The sequence below is a fragment of the Crinia signifera genome, chromosome 2 (genome assembly GCF_055691185.1).
Source record: "Crinia signifera chromosome 2, ASM5569118v1, whole genome shotgun sequence".
In the NCBI taxonomy this organism is placed as follows: domain Eukaryota; kingdom Metazoa; phylum Chordata; class Amphibia; order Anura; family Myobatrachidae; genus Crinia; species Crinia signifera.
In genome coordinates, this window is record NC_139218.1 from 178,266,046 (window position 1) to 178,290,671 (window position 24,626).

At 41.2% G+C, this 24,626-nt stretch overlaps 1 protein-coding gene across 2 annotated transcripts; it reads right to left on the reverse strand.

Moving 5' to 3' along the window:
• Nucleotides 1–1,362: 1,362 nt before the first annotated feature.
• KLHL12 (kelch like family member 12) lies at nt 1,363–24,614 on the reverse strand. 2 transcript variants are annotated; one of them, XM_083173229.1, is made up of 11 exons: nt 23,886–24,613; nt 20,346–20,499; nt 18,817–19,034; nt 18,516–18,665; nt 18,307–18,421; nt 16,479–16,585; nt 7,584–7,779; nt 6,783–6,941; nt 6,597–6,695; nt 6,309–6,495; nt 1,363–2,176 (listed from the first exon to the last, which is right to left on the reverse strand). In XM_083173229.1, the coding sequence occupies exons 1-11, from the start codon at nt 24,123–24,125 to the stop codon at nt 2,050–2,052; spliced, it is 1,752 nt and encodes a 583-aa protein (XP_083029355.1). In that variant the 5' UTR covers nt 24,126–24,613; the 3' UTR covers nt 1,363–2,049. The 2 variants fall into 2 exon arrangements, with proteins under 2 accessions (XP_083029355.1, XP_083029356.1); XM_083173230.1 differs by lacking the exon at nt 6,309–6,495 and having other exon boundaries at nt 23,886–24,614.
• Nucleotides 24,615–24,626: the final 12 nt, after the last annotated feature.

Sequence of the window (24,626 nt, forward strand, 5' to 3'; positions counted from 1 at the left end):
TCCTTACTGACTTTTTTCAAACACAACCTGTAACATGGTAGTTAGCAGGTGATTGGCTGGATGTTTATCTCTCTTTATCACCCTTGCATTTATCTCTTGCTAAGGCTTAATACATCTGCCCCAATGAACCTTAATCCTCAGACATGAACACAGGGGAAAATATCTCATTCACAATCAAGGCTCGTTTAAAACCTAGATCTCTTGCTGCTATTAAGAAATTCCTCCTTAGAAAGGAAAGTCTTCTTCATCCAATCCATCAAGTCTGACAACTGCACAGCTGCATAAGCCCCAGGAGTTACATCTCTAGAACACTCTGGGGAAATATTTTCCTCCTCAATGGCAACAAAAGATTTATCACAAGAAGGGCAAACTTTGGAGCAATGCTTCTTGCATAGCTTCTTCTTAGGGCCTGGAAGCACACCAAAAAAACAAAGGATACTATAACTGACTGACTAGTAAAACAAAAAATAATGAAACTAAACCCAATCCTCACAGAGGACCTAATTGGGCAGCATTATGGAAGACTTTGTGGCAGAGGTAACCTCCATTATACCTTCGCTTGAGATTTCACACTGTGGCCTGCACCAACATCCAGCGCTGAACCCTCTTGCCATCGCACCAGAAGTGCTTCAGTGGAAGGTCCCCCTGGAATGCACGCTGCGCCGCCATGGAACGCAGCTCCATAGTGTTCCCAGTCCTGGCCACAGCACACAATGTGCAGACACCAGCAGAACCCATTCTAACAGCGCTAAGGCTGATACCCGGCTCCAGGGACTGCCAGAACATACTGCCGTAATAAGTCTGTGCTACCAGCAAGGACTAAACATGTGGGTAATGGCGCCGCTAACCCAAAGACCCTGCTGCCCAGCGCACAGCTCCCCGTGAGTAGAGAAAATCAAATAAAACAAATTGAGACCTGACTACCTGCCTACTTGGAGGACACAGGAAAAAAGACAAGGGTGGAGTGTGCTATACACTTAGTGTGGGCGGATCCTAGGGTAAAAAACCTACCTGTATGATGAGGAGGAGGGGTTCAAACCCAATGTTATGGCTGCAATGAAGTAGGAAGAAGAAATTATTGGGTCTATGTACTGTACTGAGAGAGATTAAGTACAGAAAGATTACTTTCTCTCTCTCCAGGCATAATAAGTAAACCCTTTAGTCAGCTGGGGACACAATGTTTATTTTGGGCAAGAAATTGTTTATTTTTTAACAGTAAATATAGTTTGACTAGGCATATTCCTTTATAATAAACAAAGCCAATAATTTGCTGTAGATGAAGCAATGTAATTTTAGGCCTGATACTAAATGTATTTAACCCTCCTAGTTTATAACACAAATATTGATTCAGACACACACAGATATTTTTAAGTTGTCAAACATTTATTAATACAGTCTCAGGAGTTTGTTCACTCTGTAATTATCACAGAAATATCAAGTGGACAAACTTTCTCCTGAAATGTAAGAAAACCACGAAAGATCAGCAAGGGTTCTGCTGACCTCAATTTATGTCCTATGGCACTATAACACACAGGTTGTACCACCATCATCAGCTACAGTATAACACAATTCATTCTTTAATTCTTGATTTTCACAATACAATCTTATTAAATGCAGGTCAGTGCTTAAAAGTCTGTGCAATAAACAGAGACTGTATGAATCACATGGCCTTCCTTTCTAGGCACTTGACTACTGTGAACACACAATAGCGCAAGCCTTGATCCTGCAATCTTGCCACACAAGATTAACATCTCCGGCAATGCTCCATCTAAAAACACTTGCACAGTGGTAATGGGTAATCACCAGTCTCCTTCTCATGCTGAAATGTGGCTTGAGATCAAAACTCATGTGGTCACAACTGCTCGAGGCACCTCCGGTTTCACAGCTTATAATGGCTTCTGCCTTTGACAGTTCCTATGCCCTTAGGCAATGGGAGGCATTTTATTTTTTGAACCAAAAAGGTAAAATGTTCCCTATTTGCCCCTGCAGAATACAGAAGCTAGAAGGGAAGTGTTGAGTGGATGAATCCTAGCAACACAGCTTTTGCCCTCACTTTTCCCGTAGGACACAGACTCCAGCATCACATCGTTGGGTAGCCATGGATGTAACCACATCCCAACTGTCAATAACAGGATCGTAGCATTCAACACTGTTCAGCAGGGAATTGCCATCATAACTGAAATACAAACAGAAAGTCAATGCAGTTCTATATTCTTGCTATTAAAGCTCAAATGATTACTTTATATCTGGACTCATTTGGGACAAATTCTTCAACAGACATATGTTACAATAGATGCTTCAATACTATAACAAATTCAATTTGATTTCGTATGTTTTTACTGGAACATATTACAAATGTACAGTGTAAATTAGCAATGATAGTGGAAAATATGATGGAACAGAATGTCCACATAACCATAAATGTAAAACGTAACGGTACTCTTTACCTAGCACGGCGCTCATCGCGGCTATCGCATGCACTAAAAAACGGGTGCGACGCGATGCCCGCGATTTCTCGTAGGGATCAATGTTAAAAGTGTGATTGGACGCGATTTTAGTGTTCAATGCCCGTGATTTTTACATAGGAATTTAAATGGGCCACAGAGCCCAAATAGTCCCCCTAAAGTCTGAAATGGCCCCCACAATTTTTAACGCCACCCTACGATCAACGTCAACCCGAAGCGTGGCGAGCGCAGCGAGCCCGCGAGGGGCGGCGGTACGCGTCCTCCGACCTCTTCATACCCCCACTATCCACGTCGGTGTGGAGTTGAGAATAGTGTGGCAAGCGCAGCGAGCCACCGAGCCCGAAGCGTGGCGAGCGCAGAGAGCCCCGCGAGCGGACGCAGATACCTTCACAGGTAAACGCGTCCCTTCGCGGGCTTCACAGGTATCCACGTCCGCTCGCCACGTTTCGGGCTCGCTGCGCTCGCCACACTATTTTATTCTCAACTCCACGCCGACGTGGATAGTGGGGGTATGAAAAGGTCGGAGGACGCGTACCGCCGCCCCTCGCGGGCTCGCTGCACTCGCCACGCTTCGGGTTGACGTTGATCTAGGGGTGGCGTTAACAATTGTGGGGGCCATTTCAGACTTCAGGGGGACTATTAGGGCTCTGTGGCCCATTTAACATTGTTTCCTATGGACAAATCGCGGGCATTGAGGCATTTAACACTAAAATCGGGTCCAATCACACTTTTAACATTGATCCCTATGGGAAATCGCGGGCATCGCGTCGCACCCATTTTTTTAGTGAATGCGATGGCCGCGACTTTTTACCCCCGATGACCGCGATGCCAATCGCGGGCGCCGTTCTAGGTAAAGAGTACCAACGTAACATATCCAGATATGCCATTTTACATCTTCGCTGCAATTATGTGAAACAGCCCCTCTTGGCACGCCAGGTCAAGTGAGAATCTAAAAACTGGATAACAATTGTATAGCAGTCGTAATGCAACGCAACTAGTATGGGGATTGTGCTGATCAATTTGATAAATGACACCTGCATATCTGTGTGTAGCACTTCGTATGTAGATTTAGAGGATTTAGTCACGATGTTGCAGCTGCCATTTTTTTCCAAATGCAAGGTCTGTTCTGCTCCGTATAGACTCAGCACAACCCTCATGTGCGTCCTCACAATGCGTTGCAATTAAAAAGCATTTTCGGCAAAAAATAAACTTTAGCAGACATTAGCCGAGCTGCAAGGGGCAGGGGGGCTAAATCCTGCCACGCAGCTCGCACTGCATCTGTAAGCATAGTCAGCATTTTGGACTGTTGCCTGATGCTTCCTGTGGATTGCTATTGTTACTGTATGAAGGTACCCAGCATTTAACTCCCCAGTGGTGGAAAAAGTAAAAAAAGTTGTATTGAAATAAATTACATGTAACAATTAAAATATACAATTTCAATACAACTTTTGCACTTCACCTGAATGCTGGTTCATTACTTTATGTACTACTGGTGAGGTAAGTGCATCAAATGGCTTTATGAATGCTGCACCTCTTTTCTTTGTATGAGTGCAGAGGCAGACCTATACCAGGCAGCACACCTTTTAAGATAGATTTAGTCCACTTTAATTGACCAGCATATTACCAAATAAGTTCTGGATTGCAAAAAAATGTTTTTTAAGGATTTTGGGGAACAATATCCAAAAAGATATATGAAAGACCACAGTCAACGAGCCTTCATCCTAGACTGACACACATAAATGAGCAAACTAGCCCAATATATATCTGTCTTTACACTGATCACAGCACCAACAGCTGTGTGAGATGGCTGAAAGGCCAATCAACGATGGCCCCTTAATGGGTACACCCCCACCAGAACTCCTTATAAGGAGCATGTCACTCAATTTAGCATACCCACATAACTGCAGGGACGTGCGTCTGTCAGACGTAACAGACGGCCGCCTGCTGCATAGCTCTGTGTGGGGGCATGCCCCTCTATATTAGGCTGAGAGAGAGAGAGACCCACAGAGATAGAGGCTTACCATACTATCCCTTTAAACTATGACACTTAAGGTGCCCATACACGTTACAATTATTGTATACAATATTGTATACAATATCGCATCTCATCGCATATCGGTTTTGCGATGAGATCAGATGAGATGTGCAGCACATACTTTTTGTACTAGATCTCATCGCAAAACCGATATGCGATGAGATGCGATATTGTATACAATATTGTATACAATAATTGTAACGTGTATGGGCACCTTTATGAATTACAGCTGTGTACACATCTAGCCTCCTTGCATAGTTAAACAGCTCATCTGATCATCTTTCCATGTAACTTTCTGTTGAAATGTGTCTTGTTCGCAAACTTATAGGAATAGTATACACAAGCAGATTATGCCGATTAAACCGATATGCTGCATTCCTATACTGTATGCTACAAAGGCTGCATCTCTATATGAAATGCTAAGCTACAGTTTTCCTTAAAAAAAAAAAAAACATTTAACATAGCATTTCATATACAGATACAGGTGCGGTCACATTTTAAATCAGCAGAAGCTGCTTGTGCATTCTATTTTCACCACTGTGCAAATAAGATGTATTTTCATGAAAAGAAGATACTCAGAAAGATGCAAGTCTCGAGGTACTCAAGTGTTAATTGTAACACGACTTGTAGTGAACGGAAGATAGTTATGTAAACAAATCTTCATAAAAGTTCGGTGGCTGGCTGACTTCAAGCCTGCATGGTATTTCGTTTTGCACTACAGAGGACGTGTTCATATCCAATATGGACATTTCCATTTTGGACTGTGCATAATGCACACAAGGGCCAAGTTTGCAGCATTTAAAAAAAAAAAGGAAGAATTAATAAGGGCATGAAAGCCATCTTAAGGTGCCCATACACGTTACTATTATAGTATCCAATATTGGATACAATATCGCATCTCATCGCATCTCGGTTTTGCGATGAGTTTAGATGAGATGAGATCTAGTACAAAAAGTATGTGCTGCACATACTTTTTGTACTAGATCTCATCTCATCTTATCGCAAAACTGAGATGCGATGAGATGCGATATTGTATCCAATATTGGATACTATAATAGTAACATGTATGGGCACCTTTATGCATAGATGGCTACAGAAGATTATATGAAAAAGGAGTTGACTTTTATTCAATGCCATGTTATTTAAGAAAGTTTAATAATCCACTACTGGTTCCGAATATGTAAAGCAGAGTGTGAGCCCATCAGCTCACTAAGGAGGAAATTTACTAAGATGGGAGTTCTATTTCAGATGGAATGTTACTAAGGGCAACCAATGACTTGTCATTTACTAAGCACCTTGTAGAAGATTATAGATCAAATCTAATTAGTTGCCCATAGCAACATCCCATCTGAAATAGAACTCCCATCTTAGTAAATTTAGAATTACATTGTACCCTCAACTCAAGGACTTCTCCCTTCTCACTCAAGTGTACATGTTATATCCTGCGGCCAATATCTTCACATCCACTGATAGGGTGAAAGTAAAATTTGCTTGTTGTTTAACCTTAAATGCGATCATTTCCCTTTTTTTTTGGGGGGGGGGGGGGGGGGGTATTGTAACAGGGTGTGAGAATCAGAAAGTATGAGCAATCCAGGGTTTCATTTGCTTGTTTTTTTTAAAGCAGCAGTCATTTACACTGCAACACCAGGTTGATTTTTTAGTGTAAATGATTGCCGGTTTAAAAAAAAACCCTACCAAAATCTTACGCATCTTACGAACCTCACACATTCCCACCTTGGTGTCTTCTCATAAAAAGGTAAATAACACCAAAACAGTCATTGAGTCTTCAAACAGCTCCTCATACACACCCAGCAATGGCATATAATCTTCCACGTAAAACAGTGGCTCCAACATAGCATCGTGGTGTAGTCATGCTGGTCATAGTAGTCCAGGAGTCTGTACGAATATTGTAGGCTTCAACAGAAGATAAATGAGCAGTGCCATCAAATCCTCCCACCACATAGATGTGATCATTTAAAAGGGCCACTCCAGCACCTGTACTTACAGTACAAAAAGTATTAAGTATCTACAATTAGATTTTTTTTCTTCAGATTTTAGTATTTTATATGATTATTTTGTATATAGTGTCCAAGTACCTGAACGTTTTGTAGCCATAGGTGTCACGTGACTCCAGTGACCAGTATGAGGATCATATCGTTCCACAGAACTTAGAATGTTTAAGCCATCATAACCACCTGAAAGTTAGGTTACATAAGTTATCAGAAACTAGTTATGCAGTGTGTATAATGTATTTCATTAATGCTGTCCCAAACCCGTCTCACCTAGACAATAAATAACGCCATTTGCTACAACAAGTCCTGCCCCTTCACGCGCAGTTTGCATATCACCCAACATGCTCCACTGGTCAATATTCGGATCATAACGTTCCATACTTGTGTGTCTCCTGCTTCCATCAAATCCACCAGAGACATATATCATATCTGTAAAAATGGGGGAAAATGTAAATTAAATTAGTTAATGGAAAACATTTTCTCTTATATGATCAGATAACTACTTTTTAAGAAAATAAATGTATTTGACGTAAACATCTTAATGACACATTTTAAACTCAGCCAGTGGTTCCCAAACTTTTTTTTAAATCAGGGCACCCTAGAGCACCAACATTTTTTCAAGGCACCCCTAGGCCAAAAGTTTCTTATTGAGAAATACATAAATATTAAATTAAGTATATTGTGTTTATATGTCATGCTTATCGTCAGTTATGTGGTAAGGAACAGCATTTGCTTCTATTTTTCCACATAGGTTATGATTGATGACCGCAAGTCCAATTTGTATTGGTCTTAGATTATCAACCCAAGGCACCCCTGCAAGAATCCCAACAGCTATCAGTCCCATGCTAATCTGCAGAAATCATTGGTGACATCTGATATGCATACAAGTTTTTACTGTGCAAAATCACCAATGTGTACATATGTAATTATAGCCAAAAGTAACATAGTAACAATAATCAAAATCCACTACAAAACACTATTCCCAAACAAACATTAATGGCACATCATACGTAACTGACCTTGTGGAATAAACCATGTATAAAAATGCCTTTAAACCATTCTAGTTCTAACCTCCTAAAGTGGTGGCTCCTGCCAGCCCTCGTCTTACATTCATGGGAGCCACCGAGTACCAAACGCCATCCTCTTCCGAGGTGTAATCCAAACACTCCACTGAGCTGAGACGAGAGCGCCCATCATAACCTCCTATAACATAGACACGGTCCCCGAGTGATACTGTGGCCACATAACGCCGCTTACGGGTAATACTCTAGATATGAAAAATAGAAAAACAGTAAATGTCATACTAAACAAAACCACAAGGAATCTAAAATAATAAAACTTAAGGTGTGTAGACACATTGCAATTTGGTTGCTCAGCAATTTTGGCTTAATATCGCTCAGCAATATATTGCTCAGTGCACCGTTTTCATCAGCCACCCGCGAATTTGGCTGAAAATTGCAAGCAATTCTGTCTTTAAAATTATATATATATATATCTATATATCTATATACACACACACACACATATATATATATATATATATATATATATATATATATATATATATATATATATATATATATATATATAGCAACACTTATTCCGTTTATAGGAAAAAAAAACAGCACTCACGATTTGGTGAAAATAGAAAACGGTGTATTTCAACAGGTCATAGTAGTTATCAAGCTGTCTGTCGTCCCCAGCTTGATAACTACTATGACCTGTTGAAATACACCGTTTTCTATTTTCACCAAATCGTGAGTGCTGGTTTTTTTTCCTATAAACGGAATAAGTGTTGCTGTTAAACTGAGTCTGGACCTTGCACCGCTCCTCCATTTACTAACTGTGTTTGAGTGCCACCTTGCCCAAGTAAATTATATACATATATATATATATATAAATAAAAATACATACACACACACACACATAAATATATATATATATATTTTTTTACCTCTATTCTATTTTTATTCTATAATCGAATGAGCATGCTCCTGTGACCAGTGACTCTTAAGAGCTGGCTGTGGGAGTGAGCTCATCAGAGGCAGATTGGCCAACCGGGAAACCGGACCATTTCCCGGTGGGCCGGTCCAGATTTCCCTCTGGCTGGGCCGCCGACCGTGCTTCCAGGGCTGCCGCCATCCTATATATATCTTATATATGCAAGCGGCCGCAGCCTGGTCACAAACAACAGCGTAGCCCAAAACAAAAATGTCTGCCACATATGTGCATATATTACATGCACATATGTGGCGGCCATATTTGATTTGGGATATGCTGCAGCTTGTGACCAGGCTGCTGTTCGCTGTCAGATGACGTCACCAGCTAGCGGACAGAAGCGCAGCGGACGAACCTGAAGCTTGGTGAGTAGTGTCGCCCCCCACCCCCCCCTGGGCCATAGCGTTAGCAAGAATGATGACATTTCCATGAAATGTTTTACATAAACTGGTTGAAAAGTACTAAAGCAGTGGTCAGAAAACAGGTAAATTACCCAATATGGTTTAAAAAATGGAATTTCTGGGGGTAATGGGCAGTCGCGACCCGTCCATTACCCCCAGGAATTTCATTTCATTACATCTAGAATCTATATATAGGTTCTAAATGCATGCCTGGCTATGTGTGTTACAGTACTGCAGTGCACAAGGACTCGACGCCTCCAAGTCCACCTTCTTCTTCAGTAGAGTTGACCAGTTGCTGCACCATCTCGGCAGCACAAAGTCTGTACTGCCACTGCGGGTCCGATTTTATTTGCCTGTGTATAGGCTCCTGCCAAGGTATACCCATCTCTAGTCTAGGGAAAAAAAATTGCACAGACTGTCACTATATCATCTTGAAATACTGACACTAATATTTATTTGGACGTCAAATTATCAATGGCTATACCACACACAGCCTGGCAGCCATTGATAATGATTACATGTGATGATGATTTGTATGGCTGTATGTTTTACAAATTTTGTACCACACACAGCCATACACGGTCATAGTCATCATCATCATCACTAAATTTCAAGGCTCTGGTACAGATGGGCATTACCCTCCAACATACTGGTATTCTTGGATGGTTGTACCTTTACCATAATAAATTCTCTCCTGGGGTTTTTCTCAGCCTATCCACAACTGCTAATCAAACCAACATGTTAGGTACGGACTACACCGACCCTTTTAGAATAGTACTTTGCAAGCCAACTTAAAAATTCTAAATACATTTTTACAGTCCATCAACAGTTAGTTGGTCCACAAACTAGCAAACTCAATTTCATAATTTAGGTTAATTGTTTTCAGTGAACAAAAATTTTTTTTTTTTTTTTTAAAACACACCATAGTAGCCCAAACAATGAGCTAGCTCACTTTTAAGCCATATACAGGTGTACAGTATAATTACAATAACAGATGGAACATAATGTAGCACCTCTTCTTCTCCTTTGCCTTTAGGTGCATAAACACTGGGGGTTTTATCCCAGCGTATATGTTCACAGATGATAGGGAAAATCACTGGACTGAAAAACATTCTGTGCACACACTGAGCGTTTTTCACCCGTTTAGCAATTTTCCCGAGGGTGGATGGCTTTCCATAGCAGGACGCTATGGAAAGCCGTCTGTGTCGCCACTCATCTGCTGGTAATACCAGCAGATGAGCGGATGGACCAACAATGATGCGGAAGCACGCATCAGCGATCACCACTCATTGCTGCCACGTACACACTGGGCAGCGTTCAAGCTGAAAGCAGCTCAGATGAGTAAACTGAATGGCTTTCAGCTCAGTCATCCAGTGTGTATGGGCCTTTTAAGTAATTTTCCAAGTGGTCTTTGAACATTAAAACGTGTGTGTGTGTAAACTGGCCTATCATGCAATAATCTGAAGAGCTAGCAATGGAGTATATGGAAAACAAGTACTACGAACTTGAAACAATTTGCTTCATACTCCACTGCAGCCATTACAATGGGATGCACCAAAATAACACAATAGGAAGGGATACAGATGAATCCGGCCTTACTGTTGCTGGCGATCCGCCAGCAACACGGCGCTCCAACTGACTGAGTCCCCCACGCACGCGCGTCTCAGTATCCGGGCAGCGAGGCAGATGCAATACTGTCCGCCTCCCACTCGAGGAGGCTGGGGGGGACCCGTGGGCACCAGGCGACCGAGGGCAGCACCGTCGGAAGGGGACGCGCACGCACCTCGTGCGCGCGCTTCACCTTCTGGCATACAGATGGCGCGGGGCAGGGGATGGCAGCTGGCGTCGCCATCGCCATCCCCTGCAAAGATGAATCCCGCTACATCTGTACATCCACTGCATAAGCAAACAGGAAAGATTCTATTTGGGAAACATGGTTTGTGTAGATTATATTATTCAAAGCCCCCTTATTTCCATGAGATTCGGAAGGTCTTTATACACATCTGACCAATTGTTGCCATGGATCCAGTGCTGAAGAAGGATGTACACAATTACCAATAATGGCTTACCATTAGGGACCAAATTTGAAACCGTAACATACATACACACTATTAAATAAAATAATTAAAAATAATGCTCTAATTAAGTGCAGCTCCCAGTGAGTTTCTGGAAACTCTTCAAATAATATGAGGAATATTTTATAGAGATAACTAAAAAGAGCACGGTACTTGTTTAGTTTCACGGAGGCAGCGCGAGACGCTCTAGCTTGAATATTGCCATCTTGTCAAACTGCCTTAAGCTGCGGTGTCAGCGTAGCTCCAGCAGCAATGCAATGATACACGGTCATCTGTGCGCTGACAGGTCATTGTGGCGCCACAATGACCTGTCAGCGCAGTGACTCGGCAGCACCTCAGTGCTGACTATGCATCTGAATTTTGCGTCTGCTGACACAGCGTCTGGATTTTGCGTCTACTGCTTAGACGCTATTGCGTCTAAGCAGTAGACGCAAAATTCAGTGGGGTATAGGGGTACAGTGTGTAAAACACTGTTAAACCAGTTCACAATGACAGTAGTTGACGTAACAGCTGTCAACCTTGTTTATTCCACCATCCACGCCATCCCGAAGCATGGCGAGCCCCACGAGGGGACACGGTACGCGTCCTCCCGACGTTTTCTTATCCCCACTATCCACGTCAGCGTGGAGTTGATTTTATATAGTGTGGCAAGCCGAAGCGTGGCGAGCGCAGCGATACACAGATAACCTTACATGTATTCCGCGTGCGCTCGCCGACGTGGATAGTGGGGGGTATAAAAAGGTCGGGAGGACGCATACCGCGTGCGCTCTCCTCACTTAAGGATGGCGAGGATGTTGGGGGTATTTCAGGAACACATTTACACCTGCAAAATCATACACTCATACAGTTACTAGGCAATATCTAGAGTGGGGTCGGGCTGCCGCCGCTGGAGCGTCTGAGACGCTCCTACGTAACACTAAGATGGAGCGCCTCTCCACCGGCGCCATTATGATGCCCTCTCCACATGAGGGCATATCATGCGGGCACAAGCGCTGTGTGAGAGGCGCTCACTTGACAGGAGGTTAGGGGTAGCAGCGCTGGCCTGCCACGGAGAACTCAGCAAACTAAATAAGTAGCTGCCGCCCTGAAACTAAACAAGTAGTCCAAGTAACCTGATCATGTAAGGCGGCTAGGCAGCTGGCAAGCTGCCAGAATTCAAACAGTCGCTACGCTAGTAGCGCAGCTTAAGCCAGTCTGGCAGTTTGGCAAGGTGCCAATATTCAAGCTAGAGCGTCTCGCGCTGCCGCTGTGAAACTAAACAAGTACCAAGAGCACAATAGAACAAAACATCAGATTTATTTAAATCTTTACACATAAGAGATTTAAGATTTTATATATATATATATCTATATATCTATATATATATATATATATATATATATATAGATATATATATATAGATAGATAGAGAGAGAGAGAGAGAGAGAGAAGAGAGAGATATAGATATACACGTCACAATTCTATTATAGTAATCATGTGGTAAATAAATGAGGTGTCTCAAGTTATCACAGTCAGCTGTTATACAAATTAGATGTTCCACGGTTCATGACTTTCCCTGTACTGTATACTAATGGGGCAAATGGTGCAAATTACAGGAAACACCTCTCTTTTCCAAAAAGGGTGACTTTACTTGTAATCAAGCCAGTGTGGGGGGGACATAGGGCACATTTAACGTGCTCCCAAATATATGTAAAGATTAATTTTCTACAGTGCCAAGTGACACAGTCGGCTGATCAATCAAAAGACAATCGCTATTAGGGAGTTAACATAGGATTTATAGTTTGTGCATTAATGGTATGTGCTGGTAAATAACACTGCAGCTTTTGGGGAAAGAAAGAGCTCCCAAAACAACTCCTGACGGAGTACACAAATAATTTATTCCTGGTGCAGTCCTTTACCCATTTCACGCGGCAAAGCCAGATGGGACCCAGGATCTCCACAGCAACCACACTAAACCTGGGTCGCTAATTATACAGAGGGCGACCCGGGTGTAACTCTTCTTATAACTTGGGTCAAATTGCCGGGTTGGTCGACCCATGTTATGAGCAGTGGTGGTTTCACACTGCACCCCAACCCAGGTCCACTCATAACTGACCCAGCAATAGCCCGTGTTTGAGCTGCAATTCAAAAGGGGTACAAAACCCTAATACATGTCAAATCTCAAACAATTCTGGGACAAAATTTTTCTCAAACAACATTATAAGCTGTAGCAAGTATAAATGTTAACTATTGCAAGTAAGAAATGCTCTTAAAGGAATAATACTGTAATATCCTTATACCGGCAAGCTCTTTTTCTACTGGAGACAAAGACAAGGGCACCTATATAGGAGGTGATACTCTAAAAGAGGCTGCTGATCAATTAAGGAGTAGTCAGACCCTAATAATGTTATACCAAGAAAAAGATAAACAGCGCCTTTTCACTACAATGAAATACACACAACCAATGGTAAAAAGTAAAGTTTTTATTAAAATAAATAGCACATAAATACAATTGTACATCAAATATAATAAAATTGATTGATATGCTCACTCCTGGAAGAACTGAATATGTATAACACTGGCTCAGTAATTAAAGAAGGGGTGCATGCACATTACCAACGGACTGGATGGTGGGTCACTGTCCATGAATGGGGAAGGAGGGAATGGTTACACAAGTCCTCTCTAGTGGTGCGGTCTTCAGATGTTAAACCGCTGGAGGTAACTGTAAACTGGTCCGGAAATTGAATCCCAAGTAGTCCAAGGGTAAAGCTACAGCCAGTAGTGAAACGTGTCAGGTGTTCACTCATTCCTGGACTTATATCTCAGATTCAAGGTCTGCCATTCCACCTTCTGGACAAACCTGGTCACTATCCCCATTGTGGAGATTTTTCACCAAACCCACAGATAACCCTGATCCTTCATTCTATCCGGATATCCCCAGGTAAAATTGGGCACCACCTACCATCATAAGCAAGGACATTGTACCATCACCCTGCGGTACCATTGTGTTTCCTCCAGCAGCCTGGGGAGCGCTGCATCACTTTTATCAATTTTATCAATCAATTTTATCAATCAATTTTATCAATAAATTTTATTATATTTGATGTACAATTGTATTTATGTGCTATTTATTTTAATAAAAACACTTTTTACCATTGGTTGTGTGTATTTCATTGTAGTGAAGAGGCGCTGTTCTTTATCTTTTACTTTTTCACTGTAATATCCTTGCCTGGACTGTTAATACTCCAGAGTTGACAGAGCAACTGCTGTGCTTAAAATAAAAAAATCATTAAATATGTATAATAGTGGTTCCTCGAGCAAAGTGTTAATAGTGGAAATAATCAGTTTCAGGAGATCAAAATAGCATACACAATTTTAAAAACAAGAACTAAAAGAAAATTATAGGCTTAAAAAAGGAAGTAAAATTAAAAAAAAAAGATACTTTTAAATCAATAATAAATTCACTTTGTCAAGCAATGCCTGATTCTGTTCAAGGAGGAATCCACAGCACTCTTGGTTTTAACTTACAAGCTAACAAAGGGATCTGCAAACACGTGTTTTCTCACATTTTAGGGTGTTACTGTGGGAGTTTCTGCCCATTTTTATTCAGTTTTAACCCATGCCTTGTTTTTCCAAAAAAAGCATGGGCCAAAAAAATAGCTCATAACTGAATATAATAGCAACTAAATAGTCCCATTATTTCCCTTGGCGAAAAAATGGGCCCATTTCAATAATCTCCCTAAATGGTAAACATCGACATTAGAAATATGTCGACATTTATGACTGTCAACAACTTTCTTTTAGGCCTTCTATCCATGTTGACCTTGTGGCCAGATACCATTTTTCTCTTTGTAGTTAAGATTTTGGTCTATAGCAGTGGTAGCCAACCCTAGCCCTCGAGGGCTACCAACAGTTCACATTTTCCAGACAACCTAGCTGCTGCACAGCTGCACTCATTAATCACTGACACATTTTAAAAGATACACAGATGGAGCTAATTAGCTCACTTGTGATTCTGTGAGGAGGCCTACAAAACATGCACTGTTGGTAGCTCTTGAGGACTAGGGTTGGCTACCCCAGGTCTATAGCATTCCCTTAAGCCATGTACATATAGGGGTAGATTTATTAAGCTCGGTGAAGTGATAAAGTGTCTGATTTTTATCACCGTCCAATCAGCTCCTACCTGTCATGTTTCAAACCAAGCCTGTAACTTCACAGGTAGGAGCTGATTGGCCAGTGATAAAAACCAGACAGTTTATCACTACACCGAGCTTAATAAATCTACCCCATAGTGAGATATTGGCTAATAGACTATTTTGACTAAGCAATTTTGGCTAGATGCACAAGCAATTTTGACTTAAACGATTTTGACTAACTAATGATAGTCTGTGATCTAGTAAATATTGCATTGCCTGACTTAGCAGGACCACACATCGTCATCGCTGCAGGGGAAACACTGGGAGATTTTGGCTAACCTAGGCAATTTTGACTAATCAAAAAAATACAACTGCAAAAATCCGGTTTACAATTGAAAACAAAAAAATTTAAGTAAGACATAACAAATAATGGGGCAGATGTATTAAGCCTTAACAAGAGATAAATTCAAGTGTGATAAGGAGATAAACATCCAGCCAATCAGCTCCTTACTGACTTTTTTCAAACACAGCCTGAACCATGGCAGTTAGCAGGTGATTGGCTGGACGTTTATCTCTCCTTATCACACTTGCATTTATCTCTTGTTAAGGCTTAATACATCTGCCCCAATATGTCACGACATGTTTAGTTAATTCGTATGTTTATATAGGTTTCAGATATGTTGTATAGAACGGTTTAAGCATTTTTACCACACAGTTCAAAATTCTATTTGTACAGTCACTTTCCGCTCCGTAACGGCAGTGGAATAGGTGCACAATTAATTTAACATTTAGCTCCTCTATGGTACAAATCCCAAGTTATGTTTCATACACTAATACGCAAAAATCCTGTTAAATAATAGGTCACGATGAAAAAAGGACATTTCTATACCCAAAGCAACTTTTCACAAAAAAACACAAACTATGAATTACAATGCAGTTTTGTTCAAGTTAGATTGCTCAATAGTTCCTACATGGTACCTGCCCTAGTCAGGAGACAGACCCATGAGTTTAAGCAGCAACATGCTTGAGAATTCCATCCCTAGGACATCCTCTGACCTAGCCCTATGCCACTCACCCAGCGACAGGGAGGCAAGGAACAGAGGCTGCTTCTGAAGGGCTATGCCATGAGGTGGCTAGGAACCAGGGTAGTGATTGCAGGGTTTGGGTCTAGAATCTTAGGGAGGAAATGCGCTGTTGACAGTATATAAAGATGAATCTTGCAGGATGGAGGCAGGGCATAATCACTCTAATCTGTTCAAAGCATTTGTTAGCTTGGTGCCCTGCATCCTAATTTCAGAAGATTTATCTTTGCACTAAACAGTCCTGGGATAGTTTGTATGAAAAATAAAAGTTTACTATTAGAACCACTAAACTCACTGGAAGGAAACTCCACTCCTGGTTTTTGGGATCATATTTCTCCACCACATCAATAGGAGATTGCTGGCTACCAAATCCTCCAATAACAAGCAGCACCTCATTCGCTCCTAAAAAAAATAAAAAAAAAATAAATAGAAACAAACATATGCCACAGACCGATCGTTCTGACAAATGCTCCAACTACAAAGGAAATCTATATTTTTCTCAAAAGCCGCATAGGGAACATGAACATCTTTATTCTTAAGACACCCAGTTAAAATATTTCTTGAACACCGACAGTGATATGAATTCATTTTTATATGATGCACATATAAACATTATTGCGATTCATTGAGATATGGTCAAAGGTACCATTTCATAACACCACCTTTATTGCACATCCAGTTATTGGGGTCTATGGGATAGACTATGGGTGTTTATAGGGCTGCCGTATCATTTGAAGCGCCTAAGTCTCCATACCTTAGTTATAGCTTGTGCATCCATTTCTAGGTCTAGCACAAACATGTTATGTGAACTCACTGTTATTGTACACATACTATGTGTAAGCTGTGACCAAATCTGCTTAGTCACATATGTACAGTAAGTCTTTATTGTACACCTGTGCTGAAAACACACAACATAGGTCCAATGCTACATTAGCCAATGTGTACTGAGCACTCCTCACAAGTGCACACCCCAATGGATGTGAGTCACAGTCAGCTACCATCTCCTTCCTGGGAAAATGGATTGCACAGATGGAAATGAGGAGAGACAAGTCCAATATCATACTATAGGTATAGAAAACAATTGCAATAAATTGTAAACAGGGAGTGATACGGGGGCTTTTTCAAGCCTTGAAAAAGACCCCATGGGTGAGGGTTGAAACACGTTGGGTGTGATGTTGACACTCTTTCATACCAGGGGAATCCAGAGACAAGCTTTGTTCCAGCTTCATTCCATACTCCAGTGCCTTCACCAGGGCGACAGACTGGTGACTATGTTATGCTGTTAGAACTGTTTGAAACCAGTTATTTACCATCAGCTGGCTCCCTATGAAATGAATCTACATCAGGATGGAAGGTCGGCTATTTCAATGGACGTATCATTTCATTATTGTATTATATATCAGTCTATTGGTGCCATATTATCCATATCACCCCCTGCTTATAACTGTACCATTTGTTTTCAAATAACCTTGTGTGTGATCTTGTGGCAGCCATTGAGAGCGCAGGACCAGGGATATACTCTTTTTTTGTTATTAACTGCAATAAATTAACCTTAAGAATTGAAGAATAAAAATTCTTCTTCTGTGAATGTGAAAAAAAAGTCAGCTTAGCCCAAGCAAACTTGAACAAGAAACTCATGTTGCGTGTACTAAAAAACAAATAAATCTAAATACTTGATGGCAATTCTTCTCAGTGTACCAGCAGACTATCAGATATGCAATGTTTGGAACCAATGCAGTACAGGAGATAAACATTTTCTAATATAAAGGATTGTTGTTACTTTTCATTTTCTTAGTTGCTGATCCTTAATTGAAGAGCAGCTGACTGGTTGGAAGCTATCCAGTTACAGGTTTTGCCCACCAGACAAAATCCCCAACAAAATCAACAAAGAGAAACTGACAGATTACAAAATTACCAGAAAGTAAAGATCTCCCACATAGCATTTTGCAACTTGGAAGAGGAGAGTGAAACTCTAAATATCATCATTCTAAATAAGTCATTAGTGAATTGCACTTTTAAAATGACATATCAGGAAATTTTTCTCAGCAACTCTTACGGCTTCTGTATAAGTATTATTATAGCCTTCCAGACAGCCGATATGACATGCACATTCTCACACATACCCAGGCGCACCCTGGTTCTTGGACCTTGCATCTGACTCCTTAACTCTGGACGAAGGTGAAATTTCTTTGCTTCATCTACCAGATCTCTGCACTGTAAGCTGCATTTGATTAGGGGCTGCAAGGAGACAAACATACAACTTAACACTATCAAATGACAGATCTAAGACAAAGGATAAAGAGGCAGAAAATACATTCCCTGGGCCATGTACCTCTGTATCTATAACATCTGTGATGTAGCGTGGCGTGAGCAGTGGCATGCGCACATACTGAAGAAGCTGTGGAAGGGACTTCTCCCTGTGCTGCTTGTTGTGCTTCACCCAGTTTAACACAGCCTCAAACACAGGCTCTTCAGAATCTATCTGCATGACAAAAAGTGACATAAGCCTCTGCAATCATTGAGATGAACACCATGTACTTGCTAAAGCAGAGCCAATACATACACACACACACACACACACACAGTGGCCATCACTTCATGACAACTGTATGTGCTTTCTTTTACTCTTGTACCTGGATCTCATCGCATCTGATTAGCTTCTCCACCTCCTCCTGCTGTAGCAAGATAAACTCCTCATGTTGTACTACATCTGGAAAATGTTTCTGGCTATAAACTTCAGCAGCCTGCATAAGGTCCAAGCAATTATGAGTCTCTGCAAAGTCCCGTATTCCTAAGCAGTTAGATGGATCTAGTTGAGACTCCAGGAAGTCACAGCACGCCTGTTTCACACCTGCATGGGTTACATGTTACAGTAGGAACTTGTGCAGCCATTTATCTAAGCTACAAAGAATAAATATGGAAAATAATATTTTCCCCAGTACACAACATCCCTATCCCTCCACACACTTCAGTGTAATATATATAGGAAAGTAACAGGAAAACCCATTGAAAGCAAAATTAAGATGCAAGGGGATACGTACATTGTCGGAAAGCACTATGCAAACCCTGGAACACTGGCACAAGGAAATCAACTAAAACTAAATGCTAATTATTGATAGGGTGTGGTATCTGCGCTCAACTAGAGAGTATTGTAGCGAAGGGGCTGCTTAGATTTAGAGTGGTCTAAGGTCTATTTAGGTAGTTTGTTAGTTATTAACCAAGCGCTCAACTTCTTGATATGAATGGTAAAAGGATAGCTGGGCTTCAGTGCTACCAGTATGTACATTTTGTGAAGTGTATTATGTATATCTTATGGTCACAACTCAAAAAAACAGTATAAAGAACAATGGAACTGCGCAATATAAGGGATAAATATTTTTGCCAATTTATTTGCTCACTGTAAAAACATATATCACATCAAACACAAGTCCACACAACATACATATAAAAATACTTAAGAAAAAATGTACACAACCGGTTGTGACTGTATTGCATGCACAAAAATATTTTTGTTAAAAGCTGGTCATGTTAGTTTAAATATGAACCACTCTTGAGGAAGAAAAAAAAATAGCCGTCGGGTTAGGGTCTTTTGTTAGCTCAGTTCAATGACTGGTTAGTAGACAGTCTATTTTCTGATGTTAATAACTGGTTTGTTAGCAGTTAATGATGTGAAATATATATAAAACCACTGTGGTTTTATATATATATTTCACATCATTAACTGCTAACAAACCAGTTATTAACATTATGATTAGCCATCCTGTATACATATGTAGCGCCAGCACTTGTGAAACTATTAAAATAGCATGTCACTGTTCTCTCTTTGTGCTGGCTTTCTGTGGTCCTCATAGAACAGGAATGGGGAATCTTCGTCCCTCCAGCTCATGTTGAGCTACACATCTCATCCCTGCTTCAGTTTTGCTATTTGGCCATGCTAAAACAGATAGTTCCCCATCCCTGCCAAAGTAGTTGTCAACATAATAAATGTTGACAAGCTCATTGCATACCAGAAAGGGTTTTTTTTTCTAGTTGTTGCTACAAGTAAAATGTGTGATGTGCTGAATATGTTGGTGGTCGAATTTACAAATAATTATGAAAAAAGTGATATGATGGCCATTTTAATGACAGTTGTCAGTAATTTATGAGGAGATCCTCTGCTCACCTTTCAGCTGAAGTAAACAAGCAGCTGGCAGAAGTTCTTGTACATTCTCCACTGTTACATGAACGGTCTCTGTGTACACAAAGTCAAGTAGTATCTCCATAGTAGATGACGTCAGCCCCTGTATATCCACATATGGTTTACCTTTCTCAGACAACTGATATTTTAAGGGTGGTTAAATGGGAAGAGAAGAGAATTTATTGAATCAGGAGATAAAATGTATTAATGATGTTGCAGATAAGCAGACATTACAAATATAATCTTCACACGGACTCTAAACTAAACTTAGGTACTTGTGTAGTTTCACGGCAGCAGTTACGTAGTTAGCGTAGCGTCCCTGCCAGAATCAGCGCAGTGTTCCCACCGTCAGCGTCCACACCGTCAGCGTCCCTGTAAGTATAAGCGTAGTGTTCACGCCCATTCGCGGCTAGCCGGAGCTTACGTAGTTAGCGTAATCAGTCAGGCGTCCCTGTCAGTATCAGTGTTGTGTTCCCGCCAGCCCCGCGAGTGGACACAATACACGTCCTCACGACTTGTTCATACCCCCACTATCCTCGTTGTCGTGGAGTTGATGTTATAAAGTGTGGCTAGCGCAGCAAGCCCCACGAGGGGATGCGGAAAACACGTCAAGTAATCCGCGTCTGCTCGCCACACTCTATAAAATCAAATCCGTACCCTGCCACAATAATTACTGAGACACAAAAGTGTCTGAGACTCTCCGGTGTCTCAGACAGATGGAGCGTCTCTCCACCGCCACCCGCATGATCCCCTCTCCGCCGAGGATATGGCGGTTACCGGCGCTGTGTGAAAGGTGCTCACTAGGCTTGCCAGGGACAGAGCTGCAGCTTCCGGGGACAGTACGGTGACTAGCTGCCAGACGGGGACACTACGCAGGGTTTCCGCGGAGTCACTACGCTTAACTACGCTATGCAGCCGTTGGTCTACACTGACAACGTAGCTTAGCCTACACTGAAAACTTAGTGTGGCCTGCTGCCGTGACACTATAGGTATTACCAAAGAGTCTGGTCTTTCCTCACCAGTACCTCTAGTTATCAACTTTGCATTTCAACCTTGAAATTTTTTATGCTAAAGCATCCATTTAATGCTCCCATCACAGAGAACATGAAGATATTTGGATCGATTCTAACATTTTTCTAGTGAATTAAATGGATATTACAGAGGGGATGAGAATTTATTTTGAGTAAATTGCATGGTCCAGATAACATACCTCTTGCAATAGTTTCCAGGTGGTAATAGGGGAGGGTTACTCTAAAATGTTGCGTTTAATTGGAGCTTTTCCCTGTCACTGACCACTCTACACATAGCTAGCCACTTATCAGCCACATGATGGTATGTGAAAAACGACTTTTAAAAGAACTGTGAAACAAGTTTGAAGACTTGAAACTGTTTTATTGCACACAATGTGACGGAGGAATTAGCCGAGAGAAGCTTTTGTTCTTTCATTAAATCTCAGCAAAATAACCAATTATTACCAACGGATATCTGTCAGTCATAGTTTTTAGCTTAATTGCCAAACTGTTGTTTTGCAAAGTAATATAAGTTATCAGCTCGAAAATCCAATGCAGAATATTGTTGCATGGTGTCCAATGGGAAAGAAAATAAAGAGTTCAACTTCAACATGCTACCTTGGAAACTGAACTAGAACTGTAATAATACAAATCAGTTAAATCTGTGATTTAACCAATTTGCATGAACAACAGGTTTTGTCCATTTTACCTTGTTATTTTGCTCTCTATTACAATATTTTATTTTTATTCCAACCAGCCAGCTAATTGTATAGTACATGCCCTAGTGGGGCATACATTCAGGGTGATTTAAGCCCCATTTCTAAGCGATCTGACAAGATTGCTTAGAAATGAAGCAAATATTTTGTTCTGTATGTACACCCTATAGCAGGCATTCCCAACCACGGTCCTCAAGGCACACCAACAGTGCAATTTTTAGGGATATCCAGGCTTGAGCACAGGTGACTTAATTAGTACCTGAGTGGTTTTGATTAAACCATCTGTGCTGAAGCCCAGATATCACTAAAACCTGCACTGTTGGTGTGCCTTGAGGACCGTGGTTGTGAAGGCCTGTCCTATAGTAATGGTGATGCGAGGTCCCGTGGGTCACCATTACCTGCAGAGATAGACAGTGCATGCACAGTCTCTACTGCTTAGATAGCAGTGTTTTGTTGAGAAGCATAAGCAAAACAAAGATCAGCACAGATCGCTCAGCACACATCGCAGGTGCATCATGTGTGTGCAGCAATGTGTGCCAAGCGATCTGTGGTTAGGCAGCTTACTCAGCTAGAGGCACCCATGCTTAAGGCATTAACACGGACCAAATGTATTCTGCAATATTGCAGAGAAGTCTCTTCTAAGCTGTGATCCTTCAATTAGTAGTTTGACTGAGAAAGGAAAATGTGTATTCTGCTGACCAGGTATGTTCAAAGAAGCGGTACAGAGTGGTATAATGATCAAAGAAGCGCTCAGTGTATAGCCATTTACAGATAATAAAATTGTATCACCATAGGTAGCCAAACTGCTTCTGTAGGTGGAACCCGTAATGATATCCTCGCAGGACATGCGACAAGGGGGAAAACAAGAAAAAAGGAATAGTGCAAATTATCCTTTAAATACACGATTTTTTAAATAAAAGTCCACACTTACAGTCTGTAGACGTATAAAACAGCATAAAAGGTTTCCACAGGGGCAATAACAGCAATACAGGATGGAATAGAAGGCAGGTAACACTTGTGGCTTCCAAATGACCCGTCCGGAACAGGGGATTCGGAGACCAGGGATACCGCGACGACTTGCAGCTGTCCGCCACTCGTGCAGAATGATAAAGTGATAATTTTATTATCTGTAAATGGCTATACACTAAGCGCTTCTTTGTTCATTATACCACTCTGTACCACTTTTGTTCTATTAAGGTTTTCACTGGATGTTTACTTTTGGTGTATGATGAACCTAGCTGCACAGTGTATTTAATTGCGCACCAACTAATGTAAACTACACTTTTTTCTACCTCCATGTTCTAAGAAGCATAAGAAAAACAAGACTTCGATCATTTTAAGCAATCCATAATAATGTTTGATAATATTTGATGACATTGAAACAACTAATCAAATTAGGGCATGGGTATGAATCCTCAATCACAAAGGTTGCCAAGGCCATTTCTATATATAAAAAACTACAGTGAGCTTTAGCAGAACCAATCATTGAACAGCTTAACGGAACATCCATCAGAGATCCTGGTAAGCATGCTTGTCTTTTGAAGGATAATGTCCTACAATCAATAAGTATATTCCGCTCGCTGTAGGATTAAGACGTATGGCTGTATTTGATTGGCTGTTTTAATAAACATAAATTCACACCCTAAAAAATATTGCCATCAGATATTTAATCATGTTTCTTAAAATTTCTTCCAAAGCATTGCAAGATATAGGACTTATTTTACGGAAAGTGTGTGTATATGAAAGACTACATGCTACTGTGAAACTTCCTAATTGTGAATATCTGTAAGGTCCCTTACCTCACTGGTAAACATGGCACAAAAATAGTCACTGCAAGCAGCCAGCACAATACGATGGGCAGGAAAATCTTGAGTATTTACGCGGAGGGTCACATCACATAATGTCTGGCTCTTACGGAGAGAGTTCATCGTATTTAAGATGGACTTGGCATGAGAGTTCGTCATGATGTCTTTAGGTGCCATGGCTTCAACAGGCATTGCCAACACCGCATCCAAGTTTGACAACAAAACATGAAACATTAAGTTTAACCTTCATCCAAACGTAACAAAAGCCAGCATTCTGCTGATGGATCTTACGCCCTCAGCTGTAATTCCACATGTGGGTGTAACTGAGTGGTATGAGGGCCTCTGCATGGAGCGTTTGAACGGAGTATACAGGTACATTTGGCAGCTATGTATCAGGAAAATAATCAGATATAGAGCACGGAGGCTGTATGTTACACGAAGCACAAACATCTCACATATTCATGCATGGAAGCGCGCACACACTCAGCTTCCATATTATTGGAACCACTCATCTATGTTAAGACTCGCATTGATAGAGCGCACAGCGCCGCCTACACTGCCTATTTAAACATGGTGGGAAAGCACGGTTACTGTACGTGCAGGATTAGTACACAGATCTTCTTGCGTGTTCCCCAAACGTTAATGCTGTTGGGTTGTGCTCCCACAACACAACTACACCGCCGCCGGGCGACAGTATGACACGACCGAAGGTCGCGTTGCAATGACGTCTCGTAA

Excerpts from the sequence above, each read along its gene's own strand:
- KLHL12 (XM_083173229.1), bottom strand. The coding sequence starts at position 24,125 with ATGTTTCATGTTTTGTTGTCAAACTTGGATGCGGTGTTGGCAATGCCT. Across the intron at positions 18,422-18,515 it reads CAGATGTTATAGATACAGAG|CCCCTAATCAAATGCAGCTT; the intron begins GTACATGGCCCA and ends GTCTCCTTGCAG. Across the intron at positions 6,696-6,782 it reads TGGCGTTATTTATTGTCTAG|GTGGTTATGATGGCTTAAAC; the intron begins GTGAGACGGGTT and ends CCTAACTTTCAG.